Genomic DNA, 19,361 nt, shown 5'->3' on the forward strand with positions numbered 1-19,361 from the left:
GAAACAATTCATGTTTACCAATGTCGAGCATTTGTGGACTACAATCTGGCTGGCATGGCCATAACTCATATGCAACTACCACTGGAGACATGCCACCAACATGGAGCATTCGCTGTCCTCCCCCTCCCCCAACCACCTCTCAATATCCACCCATTAGCCATTCCTAGAGCACTCCAACACGAGCCAAACCAAGGCAAGGCTGGCCAAAAAGAAAATAATCAGAATAGATTTGTGGCCAGATCGGCAGTGGCAGCGGTCACCTCCTAAGCCAAGCCATGCCGCAGCCAGTGGCAGCTGCAAGTGCCTGCCTCTATTTCAGCTCCGCCAAAGCGTTGTGTTGCATGCCACCAGAGATGCCAGCATAACTCTTCCATTCTAAATAGTTATAAGCTATTATAATAAAAGCTTAAAAATGTTAAATTTTCCAAATATCTTTTACCTATAGGTAATACCTATCAGGCAAACCATTTTCGAAATTTTTGCATTTGTTTTTGAAGAGTTGACTCTGAAAAATTAAAAAATATGGTATTTCAAATACGTTCATATAAGACATTTAATTTATCACTTGACCTTAAATTTAAGCAATCAAAACTTGTATAAAAATTGTAGGTACTAAATATAGTATTTCTAGTAAAAAGTGAGCATCACTGGTTGCATGCCACATGGCTAGGTGGTTGTGGCATGGACGGGCCAGAAGAGAGTAACTCGTGCTGCACGTCGTGGTCGCTGGTCGTTGGTCATGTCGTGTCGCTCTTTCGGAGGCTGCGGCACAAATTTATATATAGCAGCCTGCCGCCCAGCTCCCCGTACCGCTTCAGCTCCCCTCGCAATCCTCCACCTCCCCCGCCCCTGCAACGCTCCCTGTTTTCCTGTTGTTGTTGCCATTGATTTATCGTGATCTGTTGGTTGTCGATTTTTTTGGTTGCTGTTATTTTGTTCGTTGCCGGTTCGTTGTTGCCTATGCTGCTTACAACTCTGTTGTTCTTTTTTGTCTCGTTTTTTTTTGTTGTATCTTTTTTAGTACTTTTTTTTCGGTTTTGTTAAAAATGTTGATTATTGCAAATTGCTTTGGCGATTGGTAGCAGCTACTTAGTTGTGTTTTCTTGCTTGTTCTTGGCAATTGTTTGAACAGCAACCAGATCAAAAAAAAAGCCAGAAAAAATGGTTTATGGTGGCGATTATGTTGGCTGCTGCTACTGATCCCCCAGTCCCGACTTCACCTAATCTCGATGTGTGTCTAACGGTTTGGTTGGCTTCGATTTTTAGATCGGTGGCATGCCTAATTGGTTTTTATTATACAACCGGCAACATGTGCCCGCCCCGGTATGCAAATGGTGTCTATTGTTACGCCTACACAAGGCCCGATAAGTCCCTAATAAAAATAAATGTATGTGGGTACAGTGCGGTACGAAACTCTTACAGATATTTAGATATTTATTCGACCAAATTGGAATTCCTACTAGATAATCAAGATTATATAGTGGCGCATGTTAAAATTCGTTTATCCTAAAAACTACAGATAACTAAATATTAAAAAAAAGCTAGTATTCAGATTGCAAAAAAGATTTAAAGTTTTGAAACCCACTGTCTGAATCTATTTAAATATATCTGAATATCCATAGCTCCAAAACAGAATTTGTTGACGAAATGTTCCGCAAAAGAAGAAATCAAGAGACAAAAGAACAAGAAAAAAAGTGTATTTTGTCGGGTTATGTTGATACATGATATAATACTGCACCCTTTTGAACAAGAAGAAGTCTGACAAAAGCTTTTAAAACCCACAATTAGAAATTCCACTTTTAAGTGTCTTAATGCTTTTACACCCAAGGTTTAAATATGCAAATAATCTAATAAATAAAATAGAAATATCGCCAAAAGGTCAAACCAAACTGAATGAAGCAGACAGAAATCAAATTTTTGTGAATGGGAACTGAGGAAAATAAAGTTATGCCAAGAACTATAATGTTGGGAATCCCAACTTGGGAAACATTTGGTCAGGCGTGTTCGACAGATGATAATTCGCATTTCATTTGCATTAATTCTTCGATAGTCTGAACTTTATTTATGATATAAACACAGTCAGCAGACAAGATCTTTGGCTAGCCCTAAGACATTCATTTGTCATATCGTATTAAGGCATCTGCAACTTGCCTTAATAAGCCTCCCTAATTTGTGGATAAACAATTATAAATTATGAAAATTATGCGGCTAATCCAACCTTTTCAGACGACCACCAGATGCGAATCGAATATGTTAAGTCCGAATACCACTCAACATCCACACCTCAGGTGGCGATAGACCAGCATGTCTCATTAATATTAATATGGACAGTCGTTTGCCCAAAACATATCGCCCAACTACTATCTATGTATCTTTGTATCCATCTGTTCTGCGGCCTAAGGCTTGTTTAGGTTTCTTGTTTCTTCTTTTTTTGCGCTTGGGAGATAAATCGCCTTTATTTACATTAGTTAATATATAATCTTTAACGCCATTAATTTAGTTGAGCGTATTAATTGCTGTTGATTTCGCTTGTCAAATCACATTTTGTCTTTATCTCAGTCGTTGTCTCTGGGCCTTATTAATTTTTTTGTCTTATTTGTATTTACATTTCAAGTTTTTCAAGTTGTTTTTCTTTCCTTTTCTTGGCGGGTTCTTTGTTATTGCCCCTTTTTGACAGCAAAAGCGTGCTCTTGTGTAGACACATTCGTGTTGGCTGCTTTTTGTTTCTTGGTTTTGATTAATTTACTCTTGGCTGCGAACAGAAGCCGCATCGATTTGGTTTCTTTTCGAGGTATTAATTTATTAAAATGTTAATTAATTTGTCAGGCGTCGACAGCCGTCGAATTCGCTTGATAAATGGAGCTCAGAGACACGAGTTCGTTGGGGAAATCTATCCCCTTTCCCAAATCAACATGGCTGTGAAATTTTTGTGATTTATTACCAAATAATATTCATAGAGCAGTTTCTAGAATATGTCTGACAAGGATAAGAATGATCTGCCAGAGCAGTTGGACGAAACTAGTCAGAATGAAGATCCCAATCAGGACGAGCCCCGTTTGGACGAGTCCATTAGCGCATCGCCCTCGATTCTGCGACCCATCAACACTCCTAGGCCCGATATCTCGAATGCTCCCTCGATTGTTATTTCGTTGCCAGAAACCGGTATGGATAACGTGGCCGGCGAGACCCCGGAGCAGCGCCAACGGCGAAGGATGAGATTCCTCGAGATGCGGCGGGAGCATTACAATCACTTGCACCACAGTGAGCAATGCAACATGTCGGAAACGGAGGATGAGGATCATGCAGAAACCCAACCAAAGACTCAGGAACAGAACAAACCCAAATAGAAACTTAGGTACAGTTCTTGTCACTTTAACCTTATCCAAGTCATAGGCATCAGTTCATCACTAATGGATCAATACTTTCCAGTTTTGTAGATGTCAAAGTTTGATTAAATTCTACAAATTGGAAACACTCTTTAGCTACAAAAATAAAAAGAAAATAGAACACTTGTTCAAAAAAATCGGTTTCAGGAATACCTATATATTAGTCTTTGTTTTTCGGATTTTTTTTTTAATGTTCTTTTAACTTCTTTAGTCATTTAAATTCCAATGGAACAATATTTAACCTATTGTAACCAAACAAAAAGAATTATTATAAATTTTTTGAAGTTTTTTAGTTTTGAATTCTTAGGTGCTATTTGAAATATGTGTATATATTTATTTATCTCGTTTTTTGGGAAACTTTGTCTACAGGGGAGTTCAAGAGCTTTGCTCTTATAAGTTCATCTAAGCTGAATCATTTCAAACAGATCACGTGGGTCACGATTATATTACGTATCCGAATGATTTAATAAATCAATGATTCAATGGGCAATATCTGGGAGGTGGAAAGGCGGGGGAAGGAGGGAACTATAACTTCCCCTTACTCACCTGGCAAATGAGCTGACGGTGAGTTCGCCGTTGTGGCTGCTGCTGTTGCTCCCTGGACTGAGCCGCTCCCTTTTGACGCTGTGGCCCAGATGTTGTTGTTGACTCGACTGATGGTTGTTAATGCTGCTGCTGCTGCTGCCGCTGCCGCTACTGCTGTTGTTGTTGTTGATGGTGTTATTGTTGTTGTTGTTGTGTATAATGACCATCGGCGCATCCTTGTGACTGTCCATCTGCAGCGGCGACAACTTCTCATGCTTGACCTTTTCCAAGTACAGAGCGGCATAGGCAGCAGCCATCGATGCCGTATTTGCATTGGTGGTGCAGGCAGTGGTGGCGGCGGAGGCGGAGGAGGACGACGATGAGGAGGAGGAGGCTGAGGAGGCTGGTGCACCCAAATGAGCGGTGGGCGTAGGCGTTGCGGCCTGACTGACCGCCCCACCACTCGAGCCACCGGTGGCCGCTTCGCTCATTTTCTTGGCACTGCTATCGATGGCCCCATAACCGCTGAGCAGCAGCGATCGCTCGCTGAGCATTTTGGCCGTTTCCGCAACGGTGGGGAGTCTGCAGGGGCTAATCGAGCGACTCCGGCTTTTGCCGCTACTCGTGCCCTTTTGACCCAGCTGCCGCTGCAGATCGCTGGCCAGGCGCTCGAGATGCTTCCTCTTGGTGGCTGTCTTCGCGGACGTGGAAGATGTGGCCGCTTGCTGGTCCTCGTGGGTCGCCGGTTGGGCTGCGCTGCGACCGCCCACAATGGCGGTGGTGGCCTTAGCTGGCTTCTGTTGCAGTATGTCGGTGGGTGCGTTACCTGGAATCGGACCAAACATAGCGTGAAATGGCTAAAAAACATGACTGGTTGTAATTATGCAACAAAAAATTATTTCAAAATTTGATTTTTATTTTTTGGCTTATATTGGCTTCTGATAGAGAACCCCCGTCCCGCTGAACGATTTAAACTTGGTTTTGAGCTGGGATTTCTTTACGGTCATACTCCTCCAAAGAATTCGCGTTTTTTAATAATTTAAGATTATTTATCTTCGGTCTCCATGCAATTTATTACCTTGTCAGCAAAACAATATAAATTTAAACAAATATTTAAGAGTATACATTAACATTTTTAATGTTTTAATTTAAAATTCAAAGCTTACCAACAAAAACTTTACACTTTAAATATTTAAATAACTAAATTTTTAACCGTGCACGGAACTAGTAGAGCTCCCACAAGAATACACTCGCAATGACACGCACCCATAGACTGAGCCAAATACATTGTGGTGTAAAAAAGCTCGTGGCTTGCGACGCGCATGCAAATCGGCCAAAGGTTAAAATAACTTATAATATGTTAACAAAACCATTGACCTGCATCGTTGAACCCTTAAGCTAATTATCGGGGTGAGCCAGGGGCCGCGAAGTGCACAGTACGACGGAGTGCGATTCGAACAGTTACAGGGCCCGGAAAAAACAATCATTAAACAAACAGACAAACAGCAGCAAGCCCAGACAGTCGCAACAAAAGCTTACTGAAATAGGGAGTTAGGTGACATCAACAAGCGTACGCATTCTACTTAGAGATAAGAACACTTTTTAGGGGTTAAGAGAATTCGAGAAGGAGAAGTGATCGGAAAAATGTTGAGTTGTTTAAAAGACATGCTTTCTTAAAAACATAGCTTTAATAGTAGCAAGAAAGAAGTTCTTATTACATCTTACATAGAAAGGTCCCAAACATAGAAAGAAGCGCAAGCACTAATAAAGATATTCAAAGTCAATAAACAATTCGCATACATTTAACTTTTATGGTGCGGTTTTAACTTCCCTCGCACAGGCAGAGCAAATAATTTGTTTATTTACCTAGGCATTTATTCCCAATTTTCGGATCAGCCAGAATTGACTATTTACTTTGGCTCGCACATAAATAATTTAATTGTAATTTAACTGGCAAAAATAAAAAGCAAATACGTGTATCAATGCGTGCACAAGCATTGACCTTTACCTGTTCGTCGGCCAAGTGAAGGAGCTATCGGAACCCTCTCAGCCAGTAGGTGTAAATTGATGGAAGCCAAGCCACACCAGTCTCAGTCGCAGGCCCACAAACCAAGTCTTACCCAAATACCCATACCTACATCCATATACTCACGGGCACAACTGGTGCCAGATCCATTCGCTCGCATGTTTGGCAGCCAAAGCACACAGCATAAATAATTAAATGAAATATTTACAAGCGAAATTAACAACAATTTGTAGTTTTAAGCTCGTTACGATCCCAACAATCGGAGCCCGAATCAAAACAGAACCTGAATCGTAGCTTGGGATTGCATTGGTTTAGGTTTTGGTCAACAGAACGAAAGCTCCCCTGCCGATTTGCTTCATATCAGATTTCACCCTTCAGTTTGGAGTTCGGAATATGCCTATATATGTGCTGTTTAATAAGTTGTCCATGCGTTATCATAAAATTAAGTTTATCATTAGTTAGCATAGAAATTAAGTTGCGGGTATAGAACAACAAAATTGAAAAAACCAAAATCAACCGCCCCAAAGTGGTTGAGCAGTGGAAGGCGAACGGATTTGGACTAGTCATGTTTTTAGTTGTGCGAATTTTACAATACAATTATCCCAAGTCTAGGTCTCTTGAAAACCAAGAACATCAGTTGAAAAGAGGTTTATTTATTTCTCTATTGATAATTTAGGAGAAAATTCTGTACTTCTTACTGCCTTTTATCTTACGTGCCTTACATGAAAGAATTGTAGGTATTAAAAAATAAACACACCTCTTAAAAATAGATTGCATAAGTTCGCATTATTTAATTTTTTAACTGCATTTTCTAATACCATCGGCCCACTGTACCGCTTCGTTCGGTCATCGCGATCCCCATAGACCCCTGATTGGCATTGCTTGGTGCCAATGGTGCTAAGTGCCGAATGTCGAATGGTGAAGATCATTATGACGATGATGATGATAATGACGATGGAAGGCGGACCCGATACGGGAGTACGAGAAAGGGGGAGCTATGGGGAAGCAAAAAAACCTCGACCCAACATGTGCCATGCGCGACACTGTTGACTTTTTCCAGTTGGACGTTATGTTTTTTCCCCACCGTGCCCATATACCTGAGTATCTGGGTATCTGAGTACGAGTATCTGTGAGCGATCCGCACGGTGACAGGCCACCTTTTGGTCGTCGTTGGGTCGACAAGTGTCAATAGTACTAATAGACGACGCCGACATCGAAACTTAGGACCGGGCACGTTCACAGTCACATTCACAATCACATTCACACCATAGAAAGTTTAGGAACGCGGGTGCACAGAGTTCTGGGTAAAGCGGTAAAGTTCATTGCCATTGAGTGCGATACGTACGTATACGTATTCGAATTCTGGCAAACACAGCTGCCGCCGACCTGTCATGTGACCATTTTTCATACACCAGCAGCAAATAAATAGTACGAGTGTACCATGCAACAAGCCATAATTACAATTGTGATAGATTTTGTGACCCAAACAGCTGCCTTTGATGGGTCATATACTGGACCGTCTAGACCTTGAGAAAAAATCCCAAAAACGAAATAAAAAATATTAAATACCCCTAACCTCTGACGCAAGCAATCACCGATAGTTGATTTCGACCCTCGAAATAAAACTTGCATAGGTCCAATTGGGGAGTGCGGCTTATCAGCCGAATTTTATTATTTCTTTTGACCTCATTTGAAAACCAAATAAGCCGCGGGACCAGCTGACTTCCCCCTTGCCCTTTATGCAAACTCTGCTCTGTTCCTATCGCGCCCCCTCCTCGAGAGAGCGACAGGGTTCAACCTTTGTTCCCGGTTTGTTCCGTAAGTAGAGTAAATAAACCAAATATATACGAGTATCAGTAAGTCAAGAAGGTAATACTGAAGCACGCTGATAAATAGGGTCTCTGGTTCGGGTTGGCGTATCAGGGCAGCGGGAATGGAAGCGATTCGGACTATCTACGGCAAAAGGCCCTGAACCGATTTCGTGTCGAGTTCTATTCGCTTTGGCCTCTTCAATGGCTGGCTCTTTTATTTCCCCTATTTATTCTTTGCTTCGTTTCATTCTATTCTTTGAATCTGGTAAATTTAAACATAACAATTCAATAGTTCAAAAGTCCAAACCGAAAAATGCAAACCAAAATTCGCTTATCTTCGGGGTCTTTCCCCAACTGTCTGACGTTTAAAGTCCTGATAAATTATTTTTTTGCAAAAATGGAAGCATACATCGGTCGAAAATTTAAATCCTTAAACTTGTACACTATTTATAGAGATAATTTTTAAGGATTTCTTTAAATTAGACTATAGACAGCACGTTCCAGCTTAATTTATAAAGTATTTTGACTTTTCAAATAGCCTACACTTGAACACTCGGAAAACCTAGCCTTAGCATTCCTGCTCGACAGTTTCTATTCGCTCTTTTTTGTCACATTTCTTATAGATAAACATTTATGGTGGCCTATCAGTATCTGTATCTGCATCGCTCTACTCTGCTTCAGTTTCAGCTCGAGTTCAGGCAGTTTCAGTTTCCTTTTTACGTGATTTCTTGTATCTCAAGTGTTGTGCTCTGGTCCCGGGGTCTTATCGCCTTGTTTGTCCAAGTGCCAGTTGAACTATATATGTATGTTGGCGATGGTGATGATGATGATGGTGACGACGATGATGATGTATGTATTCCTATATAGGGGGCTTAGTACTCGTATATGGCCTTCTCATGGTTCACGATGTTTTCGTCAGCGTGTGTTTTCCCCCTTGCTCTCTTTTGTTGCTCTCAATTCTTTGGGTCGTTTTTTGTGGTTTTTGAAAATCATGTCGCATTTATTAGATCATCAAAAGGTGTTAAAGATTGTGGGGCACGTTTCACTGATAATATTTGGCCTGGCCTTTTGAATGGCTTTCTAGAGCTCTATTTCAATTGTTGTTTGCATTATTGGGTGAAAGTAATTCAAAGTTCATTAGAGATCTCCCATCTAACTGTTTACTGGGCTTGTCCGAAATTTACCCAGCTTGCCTACCGTATGCTTTTCTGATTTGTCATATCTGTCGGACAAATTCCTTATCTTTATGGGATAGCAATCTCAGGGGAATTGCAATTTGCCACAACAATAGCGTGTGGAAATTACCCGGAATACAAATGGAAACAAAAGGCCAAATTTGTTCAGATTGCGGATTTGCCCAAGGTTAAGTGGTGTCAGTTAACAAGTTCATGGACATCAACAAGAGCCCGTAGATCTCAAGATCCCGTAACCTTTTTAGGTTCCTGATCATGTTATTCATTAAGGAGGTATCTCCTCCAACCCCCACATTTTTATGAACGTGCCACAATTAATTGATTAACCAGTCACTGCCAAATCGACAAGTGACAGACCGCGGAACGGCTTAGTAAAGTCCAATAATAAAACCCAGAGATAGCGAACTGGATCGGACGCCAACTAAAACCATTGGACAACCGCAAAAAGTAAAGCGCTCTAACGGTTCATGACACTGTTCCCCACAGGTCCACGGCAAATTGAAATTTCAAATCAAATCAGAGCGCGGCGCAAGACGGAAATGGCAAATGATTTTCTTCCAACATTCTGCGACTCCATAACGGACAGCCAAAGAAAAAAAATAGCCAAGAACCAAAGGAAAAATTTCATAAATTATTAACACCTCTGCCATTTGAACTGGACAAACTGGTACCCGTTCTATGTATTTGTAAGTGTGTGCAAGTGTAAGACGCGCCTCTCTTTGCGCTTCTCATTGAGGTGAGCTGCTGCCTGGCCCATGTCTTCGGACTGCATAATTGCTTTAATGGAATTTGATTTTACCCAACCTCTCAACACGCTTAGCTAGAGACAAGTGTCAGACCCATCGTCCCGAACGGAAGGCTTAACTCTCAAGAAGAGATAAGTGCGTGACTCACGGGCTATATAACCATATAAGGCGGCATTCTCGAAATATGATATCCTCATTTGAAGTTAATCAACTGCCTTATAAGAGATTAAACTAAATAATTTACAAATATTTGCTATACAGATTTTCTGAAAAGCCGTAAAATTCTTCACAATTCTATGGTTGACTATTTAATAAAAAGTTTATTTTTTAACGAAATTTTATACACTTTTTAAGAAGAACGCAAACATTATGCATGTATCGAGATTCTATATATAATTAGGATCCTTTTTTTAAATTAAATCCTTAATGCGAAGAAATCAATTAGTAATTCATCGTGTCACGTTCGCAGCACTAGACCCCACCTTGTCGTTTTTTGGTCCATAGTAGATGATGTACAACCACTATTAGCATTAAAGTTTATTATCGACAACGACGCTGGTTCTGAATTCCTGTAAAACAGGTGCACCATAGCACATAGCACACATATGCATATGTATACTCCATTGCGCAGTGAGGCCATCAGAAGAGGCCTTTCAACTTTTAGCTAGAGATTTCTCCACCTCTCCACCATCCGTACCAAACTAAACCAAACCGTACCATCCGATTCGATCCGATACGATCCCAACCCCGTCCACTTGGTTGCATGCAATGCAGCGGCGCAATGCATTTGGCCGCTAAAAGCGCCTTATTTGGTTAAATTGGTGCAGATTGCTGGCAGGCCAGCTCTAAATAATAATTAGCACAGGTTTTTTCATCTTCTTCTCCTGCGTCGCCGTCGCTATCTCACTTCAGCTGCTTCTTGTTCGCCTCGCCTTGCTGCGCTTTTGGTTTTAGTTTGGTTTTGGTATTGGTTTCGGCTTGGTTTTGCTTTTGGTCATTCACCAGGCGCACCGCAAACCAACAAAAAAATAAAACTAACCGAGAAAAAAACATCTTGTTGCATGCCACATACGGGGTGAAATTTCCTTAGAAATTTCGTGCTTGCCTGCTCTGGTTTTAATTTGATTTTTACTTGATTTCCCCGCCACTCTCCATCACCGTCACCATCACCATCAGCAACAGCAGCAGCCTCAACCTTCCCCAGCACCATCCCCATAGCCTCCGTCCGCATCTGGTGGCCCAGGTTCAGGTTCATAAATTTACTAGATGTTCGCCCGATTTCTTGGCTCTGCGTTGCATGTTTAATGTTGCTGCTCCGTTGCATATTCGCGTGTGCGCCATGCCTCTGTGGGCTGCACTCGCAGCCCCAACAATGTGGTTGGTGTTGCTCCTCGCCACCCCATTGAACCCATCCGTTCCCTTTTCGCTAATAATTATTTTCCTGGACTAGGATTTACGACGCTGCAGGATCGCTAGTTATCTGGCATGCTTGTCTTGGTAATAACTTGTATTGTTGGATGTAGTGCCACACAACTAACATATCTTAAGCATAAAATAATTCAAACAAATATAATAAAACATAAGCAGGTAAGTAATATCTCAATAATTAAAAGTAAAACTTATAGTTGGTGTCCAATATATTTTCTAGTACATATTATCGTTGCTTACACGTATTCAAATAAATACTGGCTACAATTTAAGAAATTTGTATTACTTGCCTGAATTTTAAAAGAAACTATCCTTTAATAGACCCGCAAACAATAATATCAATATACTTTTTGCCTTTTAGTTAATTAAATACTTACCCAAGGAATGCAAAGAAGTAAAAAACGTATAAAACAATTTGCCAGTTGATGCCGATATTATAGTTACAGCGAGACTCGCGGAGGAGTGAGGGCCGTGATCGGGAGGGGAAGTGGTGGGGAGGGGGAGGGGAACCGAACCGAACCGAACCAGATGTGCGCATGCCTCAAAGGCACCTGCCAAGACATGAGGTGCTGGAGGTGCGACACAGAAGAGCAGTAGATCGGCTTGATTCCCGTCCAAGTCTGAAGCCGAGGCGAGGAAATCAAGTGCAGATTAATTAAATTCGATAATTAAATGAACGGGCCGCGCCGGGGCTAGCAGATCGTGTCTGCCGGCAGCATCGTGGCTGCTGCTGCTGTTGGTTTTAGATGAAAGCTGCAAGTTCCCCAAACAGCAACCGCAGCACCAGTGGTATAATAATAAAAAATAAAAGGAGAAAAAGAAAGAAACATTTGCACATTGGCTGCACATTTGGGATTGAGGTTGAGTCTCTCGCGACGGGTGATGATGGCGTTGGACCAGCCACGACCAGCGACTTCTTCTTGGCTCGTCTCCGGCTAATGCACTTCTGTGATTTTAGGCGCAGCGAATTAATGTGCATCGCTCTATAAATTTGTCAGCAATTAAACGAGCCAGTCGCCCGGCTGAGCCACTAAAACTGTTTGCACAACTTTGGCCAATATACCAGGGTAAAAGTTTGGCTGGAGAAGGAGACTTTCTGATGAGGTAGTCCTTCATAAATGAGAAAAGCTAATTTTTAAAAAAATAAATGTGATTTATGAATTTAATTGAAGAAGCAACGCAACCCTTTTAAACAAATACCTCTTAACCAGTCATTAATTGACATAGGGTATACCATCTTAAGTTTTAAGTCCAACTACAACATCCGGCAAGCAAAGACAAACTGCAAAGGCCATTTCTGTGATCTTTTATGGATTTTAAGTCGATAAAAGCCACAAACTCCTGAACTTTATATAGTAGACAGACTATATGCTCGTAGAGTCCTGAAATGTGCAACGAATATCAGTGGACTTGATTGATATTGGGCGATAAAGAAACCGCTAAGGAGCCGCTCTCAGTCTCTCGGCATCTGGCTCTCTGTCAGCATCCGTCTATATGCTTCTCTATCTCCATATAACATGTGTAGCAGTTGTAATGTATAGCTGGCAAAATCGGTGCATGTTGCACATAAATTTCATACGAGTTCAAGCTCAGTTCGCCACAAATTTATGGCCAAAGCGAATGAGGGGACGACTGGGACTTCGACTTGATATTGGTTCGACTCTATGGGTCTGATGTTTTTGGGGGGAAGTGCACTCACTTTTTGGGGCGTGTTTCCTTGTGCTCTGTCCTGTTAACAAGTTTTGAGTGTTGCAGCAGCATCCGCATCTTGTTTAATGTGTTTGTGGTGGCCGTTCGTAAGGCCGTTGAAAGCCTGTTAAGGCCAAAGATTGATGGCACAAGGTTAGAGCGCACATAAAATGGCAAATGAATTGAAGGTATCAGAATAGTTGAGAATAGTTGTGTGTTTTTTAAACTTGACACTAATTTGGTTTTATTTCATAGAAATTTCTTTCATATCAATTTTTATTGTAGTAGGTCTCTGCTGATTGTCGCATTGATAACGTTGCGTATACGTAATGACACTCACTGAAAGGTCTTTTGTAAAGTGCTTTGTGGTTCAGGTGTTGCAATTCGAGAATATCAGCCATTTGAATACGTTTTATTGCTTTAATATTTATTTTAGCTTTTAACATTGCTTTCTTGACCTATTCTTTGAAATTACGTGAAGCTCATTCCAAAAACAATTTAATTGTTTTTAAATCATAAATTATACTTCTCATCATACCACCTGACCCAAAACATCTGCAATCGTTTTTCAACCCAATAAAACCGTCTAAATGATTAAAGCCTGACATGGTATTCCACACCCCCGCCGGCCGACTCGGCGTATGCTTAATATGCAATTATAAATCTTAAACACGATCGCCCAGAAGGCAGTCAATAGTATAATTTCCTGCTCACCAAGTATATGGGTTATTCTGCCCACATATTGTACATATGTACATCCGTGTGAAGGTTTGTATGTATGTATATAACGAACCATACACATTTGCTGCCGTTTTACCAGTAGACTGGTGTGTACCAACGAGTTCAAGCAGTTCAAAACCTTTGCACGCGAACTTATCGCACAAGGCGACTTCGTCTGGTTAGAGTGGAAACAAAACCAAACCAAAACAATGCGGCTCAGGCAATTAGGAATGGGTGGGGTAAGAATTTCAGAAAATAAAAACCTTTTTGGAGATCATAAAGCCAATTGGTAGCTTTGCTTCTTTATGATTTTTACACATATTTTAAAATTTTAAGGTAATCAAATGTAATTATTTGTATAAACATATTTCATTGAATTTTAAAAAATGATCTAAGTTTAAAAACGAGATTTTATAATAAACTGAAATACATATTAAGAAGTAATAATGATAAAGGTAAAAGGTTTAAAGTTCATAAATCTAAGAATCAGTTTTATATAAATAAAGTCGATTTTATGTACAAAGATTAAAAAAAAAGATAAAACAATTTTTAAGGCATCATGTTAACGTGTGGTAAAATCCCTACACTTTTCATATATGTATGAAAAAAAGTTTTTCATACTCCCTGTTGGATGTGTCACATCCCTCGTGTGCTCGGTAATTTTGCCTTTCTTGTTGGGTTTTTCATTTCGTGTGGACTGTTCCCATTTTGCCCCCGAAGCGAGATTGGTGTATATATTTAAAATAAAATACAACAACAAGGAACGATCGCAGAGCAAAAAGTCAAAGCGGCAAAACAGCGGTCGACGCGTACAAAATGCGACAGCAACAGCAACATATAGTACACATATAGTACACAGATCAGCCACAACAACAACAACAATAGAAACAACAAAATCAGCCGTGGAGAGTGTATACACAAACGTCAAAAAGTCAACTGCGCCGCTGCCATTTGATAAGAGGCCACAAGTGTAAATATAGACGGCGACAACAACAAAAACGCGATGTCCACGACCGCTGACTCTCTCTGTCTCTCGCTCGCTCGCTCTGTGCCCCCTTACTCACTCTCTCCTTTTTTTCCCCTGCGGAGAGTACTCTTTTTTAGATTTCTTGCATCTCCCTCACTCCCGCTCCTCGAATTGATTGATATTGCCATTTTGCCTTTGTCGCCATTTCATTTTTGCGTTCAGCAGTTCACCAGAGTTCATATTCATACATACATATGTATCTTTATATATAGGTAGGTGCATATATACAATGCGTGTGTGGGTGGCGTAAAAATGGGAAAGAGGCGAGAGGCATGGAATATATTCGTTTCCAACTACGTGCTGCAATGCCCCACGAGGTGGTGATTGAGGGGTGAGGAATCGTTTGCATTTAGGGTTAACCACAAAATAGGTCAACACACTTGTCGAGGGAGCTGAGCCCCGTGAGTCAGATAAGAATTTATAGAGGATCGACAGTTTGGGCGGGCACAATGAGTCAGTATCAGTTCCAATAATAAGCTTGCGATTAAGAATTAATAAACTCAATTCGTAGGTCGATATTAAGTTTTACAAAAAATACCTTTTAATAACTGTTTTAATATTGTTCTTAGTAACGAACTATTGCAAGAGCTTTATAGTTGTAGACATATCCTAAATATTTATTTAAACTATTTCTTTTTTAAAGGGAGTAACATATATTATCCAAAGCTTTGGTTACTCTTTTCTATGGTTGATAAATATTTCAACGGATTCAAATTCATAAAAAAAACTTTCAAGAGTTGATAAAATAGGATCGTTCGCTTAAATACCCAAATTTCCATACCAATTTCGTCCGAGAAGGAACGAGTTCCTCGACTTCTACGTGTTCCTTGTTTTTCCAGATTGTACTCAACTTAAGGTCTGCGTATAAAATTCTTATGAAGATTTCTTCTTTTCCTTATATGACCCAAGCACGAATAATCGTTGACATCAAAAACAACGATCAATTGATTTGCAATTTCTGCAAATGACAAAAGATTGAAACGCCGTAATTTATGCAACATAAACGGCTATAATGATACACAAGAACGTAAACAATCAGCGATTTATATGGTGTCTTTAATTTTTGTCGATTATTTTTATCGTATTTCATTCCTTACCGCGCCGGGAATAAAGACCTAAAGAATAAATATCGCGTGCACCATACAATTTAACAGCTTAATATTTGCATAATAGCAGCGCGTGACAACAACAACAAAGGCGCGGGTGGAGCGGGCGGATAAAGACAGTGAGTGAATAAGTTCGGTCAGACAAAAGATCAAGCATAATGGAGGTTATGACAACTGGAGGATAGAAGAAACCAACCGATAGCGGGATAGGTAAAAAAATATACAAAACATCAAGTAATAAAAATGATCGATCCGGAGATTACAATTAATTTACTTCCTTAAATACCTATCAATTAAAAAATTAAAGGCATGTACTATACTGAAGATATCATAGTTATACGGTACCGAAATTCCATTGACGTATCTTATGGATAGGATTGAGGAAGTGAGGTAAAGAGAACGACTCCTTCATAAATTGCCTGACTAAACAACGGCGCTTCAATGACGGATTGACAAATCACACACAAAACCCAGGCACAAACAGGGACCCAAGACTGGGCAAACTTTATGTAAGTATATATATTTTTGTGACAAATTTATGACTGACTTTGAGGTCCCCCCGTCTCCGTCGCCGCTCTGGCCATCCGTTTTTGCCTGCTGTATGATCAACAATGATGATGATGATGAGAATGGTAATGATGATGATCGTGGCACGTGAAGACATGCCAAAATGTTTATGGCTCTGGCCAAGGTAATAATTTGCCAACAACAATTTTGCGAACAGACTGCAGATGGCAGAGGCTGTCCGACGATGATCATAACGATGATGATGATGGGCATGATGATGGCCCATCATAATGATGATAATTTGCATTTTAAATGCGCGACAAACTGCCACAAGACAACGGCAGCAATCCCGCCACCTCCACCACTCCGATTCCTATTCCGACTCCGACTCCTCCTCATCTTTGCCTATATCTTTGGCCTACCCATTTGAATGCTCGCACAGTCAAATCACATATCTAGGCATAAAGTACTCCCATCGCAGGTCTCCTCCTCGTAGAAGGAGTCACCATATTTGGCATCACAGAGGCCCAAAACGAAACGCCAAAGAAGCCACAAAGAGATCGTTTGCAAAAGCGAACTGGCGGGCCATACAAATTTGTCACACGAAATTGGTGTTTGTGACAAATAGAGAAAGGCGCGGAGAGTCCGGCAGGGCTGCTGACTGAGATGAATGCGCTTTTGAGGCGACAAGTGATTGAACTATTATGCTGCGGGCCTAAAATCGCCGAAAGGGAGGGGGATAATAAACGTTTAAGTTGCCTCTCCTCATATGCATATTGTACAGTTACGGAATTTTTGCATAATTCTTCCCCGTGTTGTTCAATTCGGGCCTAGAATTTGGAGTGAAGTCCCAGGAGATCCTCCTCCTGTTGAAAGGCTGGCGTGTGTGAACTATTACTAAAAGTCCTCAAAAGGAACGACCAAAAAGTTTCTTTAAATGGAAGTAAGGGCATACAAAATGGGCAACTCAGCTCAGTTTGTAATTGACAAAGTTTGTATGCGTACGTCTTCTTATATCAGCATAAAAGTATACGAAAATTCTAAAAATCTAAATAAATATGATCTTATTATAATATCTTTCTGACGCTTTTCTTATCTCAACTCCTACTAAATGTATTTAGCTATTGATAAAAAAGTAAAATCGCAAAATGAGGACAAACACATATTTACTATCCCAAGACAGATGACCTTTAACCAAGACTTTGTAAATCGCGTATCCAGGTAAACTACAGACTTAAAGTATAGTTTGCTAGATAACAGACCCAAAGATCATTTACAAGCAGCCAGATAAGCGGAATGTGAGCTTAGACAGCCAGGCGATGATCGCCGACAATGATGCACGAGATACACAAGATATCATTATTATCTCCTAGATAAATCACTATGTTCGCAATATCCGGCCAGAAGATAACGATCCCCGTGAAATGGCAAAGTTGTAGCACTCACATACACGCGCGAGCGTTTTTAATAGTTTCTTCAGCTCTTGGGGCAAGCCACAAAAATCCACAAGAGACCAACTAATTGAGACATCATCAGCAGATGCTGAAAGTGGGAAGTGGGCAGGGGGAGGAGCCACAGGACTGGAAGAAGGCTAAGTAAACATAAAAAAGAATGCTTCAACTTCAACTAAAGCAGGCAGAAGGCAAAAGTGTAAATAGCTCTGAAAGCGCCAGAGGAAGTCGAAAAGGTGAGCCAGACTGCACTGAAAAAAATACATACTGATTTAATTTTTATATCTATATATATTTATATGCATTTTAAAAGTTAGGGAAACTCTAATGTTTCGGTTTTGAATAAATTATAATTTATATCTGCAACATGTTTATACATCTTAGGTTGCTTATTCGCTGACTGTAAGACCCGACAACATAAAAATCAACAGGAACGGCAACTATTTAATGGCAATTTTACAGCCTGCCATCTTCTATCCTCGCCTGAGCCTGCATCCCAACTGGTGCCCTCCCTCTGCAGTCCGATGATGAAGATTAGATGCCAGGGCAGGGTCCAACCAAAGCCAAAGTGATCGCAGATCTCGAGTTTGTTAATTTTTTGTCATTTGCGGTGGCAAGGACAAGACAGGAAACAGTCTTGTCCGACTGCAGCGTTTAACGATGGCACTGTGGCAACTCTGGCGGCAACTAATTTGAGGTTACAGACGTTTGGGGTCGTAAAAACCGAGGGACCGGGTGAAAACTTCATTAGAGGCCACATAAAAAACGTTCAAAAACAAAAAAAAAGCTGGCAGATAAATAATGTGTCAGAAATTCAATTTGGGTAAAAGATTTTTGGCCAAGCTGACTGGCGACTGACTGATTGACAACTCTGACTCCGAGCGTTGACCTCAGCGGACGGGGCACAATTCGGCTGCTTCGAGTACGTGATCGCATAATGAATAACTTTCAAATTGAATAATCAAACAGACTCACAAAGACCCATCGAGATCTTGGGGTGTGTGTGCGTCTGTGTGTTGGGTGTCATAAAGCCAAGTCGAGGCCGGCACAGAAAACGTGGCCAAAGTGTTTGCTCGAGTCTGACTCGCTCATCTTGGGGTCACGCGCATCGTGAAGGAGGCAAACAGAAACAGAACGAACAACAAAAGCCTGGACAATCGGAACGGAAAAATTCTTAAAAAGCCGTAAAGAGTTTGACAAGATCTTTACTGCGGTTTTACCGGGGGGAGCTTTTGTCAGAATTAAACCTTTCGAAGTAATCGTTAAAGATAAGACTTAAAAGCTCCGATCAAGTTAAGGCCAACAATATTTAATCGCTATTTTCTTATATTAGTTTTAATATTTTCAATTACCCTTTAGTATTAAGAAATACCTATAGGGTAGTCCAACCTGCTCCAAACTTCCCGATTAGAGCCCTGGCTTTTTTGAGGTCGTTTGCGGTCTCCCGCGCATATCCCCCTTCACAAATTGCTTAAAAATGTTAATAAGCAAAGGCATTTTGGGATACACACGACACTTGCCGATCCCCGATCCAAACCGATCCTATACTATATGGTGTGTCGTCCTCTCCCTTTCGCTCTTACGCATCGATCGATTGTTCTTTTGTTTCTGCTAACTCATCAATAATTTGCTCACGTTGCGACATTTTGTCAATATCTGCGCCAATGATCGTCGCCGTTTGGTCTGACCTGCCCCTAACCCCCCTCAATATTCCCCCGACCCTCTCTTGGCACTATAATTTCAACT

At 40.8% G+C, this 19,361-nt stretch overlaps 2 protein-coding genes across 6 annotated transcripts in view; one reads left to right on the forward strand and one right to left on the reverse strand.

The window, feature by feature from the left end:
* The window catches only part of Samuel (SAM-motif ubiquitously expressed punctatedly localized protein), a 61,202-nt gene that overhangs the window by 21,820 nt on the left and 20,021 nt on the right, over window positions 1–19,361 (reverse strand). For all 5 annotated transcript variants that reach the window (XM_017159520.3, XM_017159518.3, XM_017159519.3 and 2 more), the window contains exon 3: window positions 3,933–4,737. In XM_017159520.3, the coding sequence (XP_017015009.2) occupies window positions 3,933–4,737 (805 nt within the window). The remainder of the gene's footprint in view (window positions 1–3,932; window positions 4,738–19,361) is intronic.
* LOC108069432 (uncharacterized) lies at window positions 2,880–3,544 on the forward strand. The gene has a single exon (XM_017159522.3). The coding sequence runs from the start codon at window positions 2,973–2,975 to the stop codon at window positions 3,345–3,347; it is 375 nt and encodes a 124-aa protein (XP_017015011.1). The 5' UTR covers window positions 2,880–2,972; the 3' UTR covers window positions 3,348–3,544.

The sequence above is a fragment of the Drosophila takahashii genome, chromosome 2L (genome assembly GCF_030179915.1).
Source record: "Drosophila takahashii strain IR98-3 E-12201 chromosome 2L, DtakHiC1v2, whole genome shotgun sequence".
NCBI classification, from domain to species: Eukaryota; Metazoa; Arthropoda; class Insecta; order Diptera; family Drosophilidae; genus Drosophila; species Drosophila takahashii.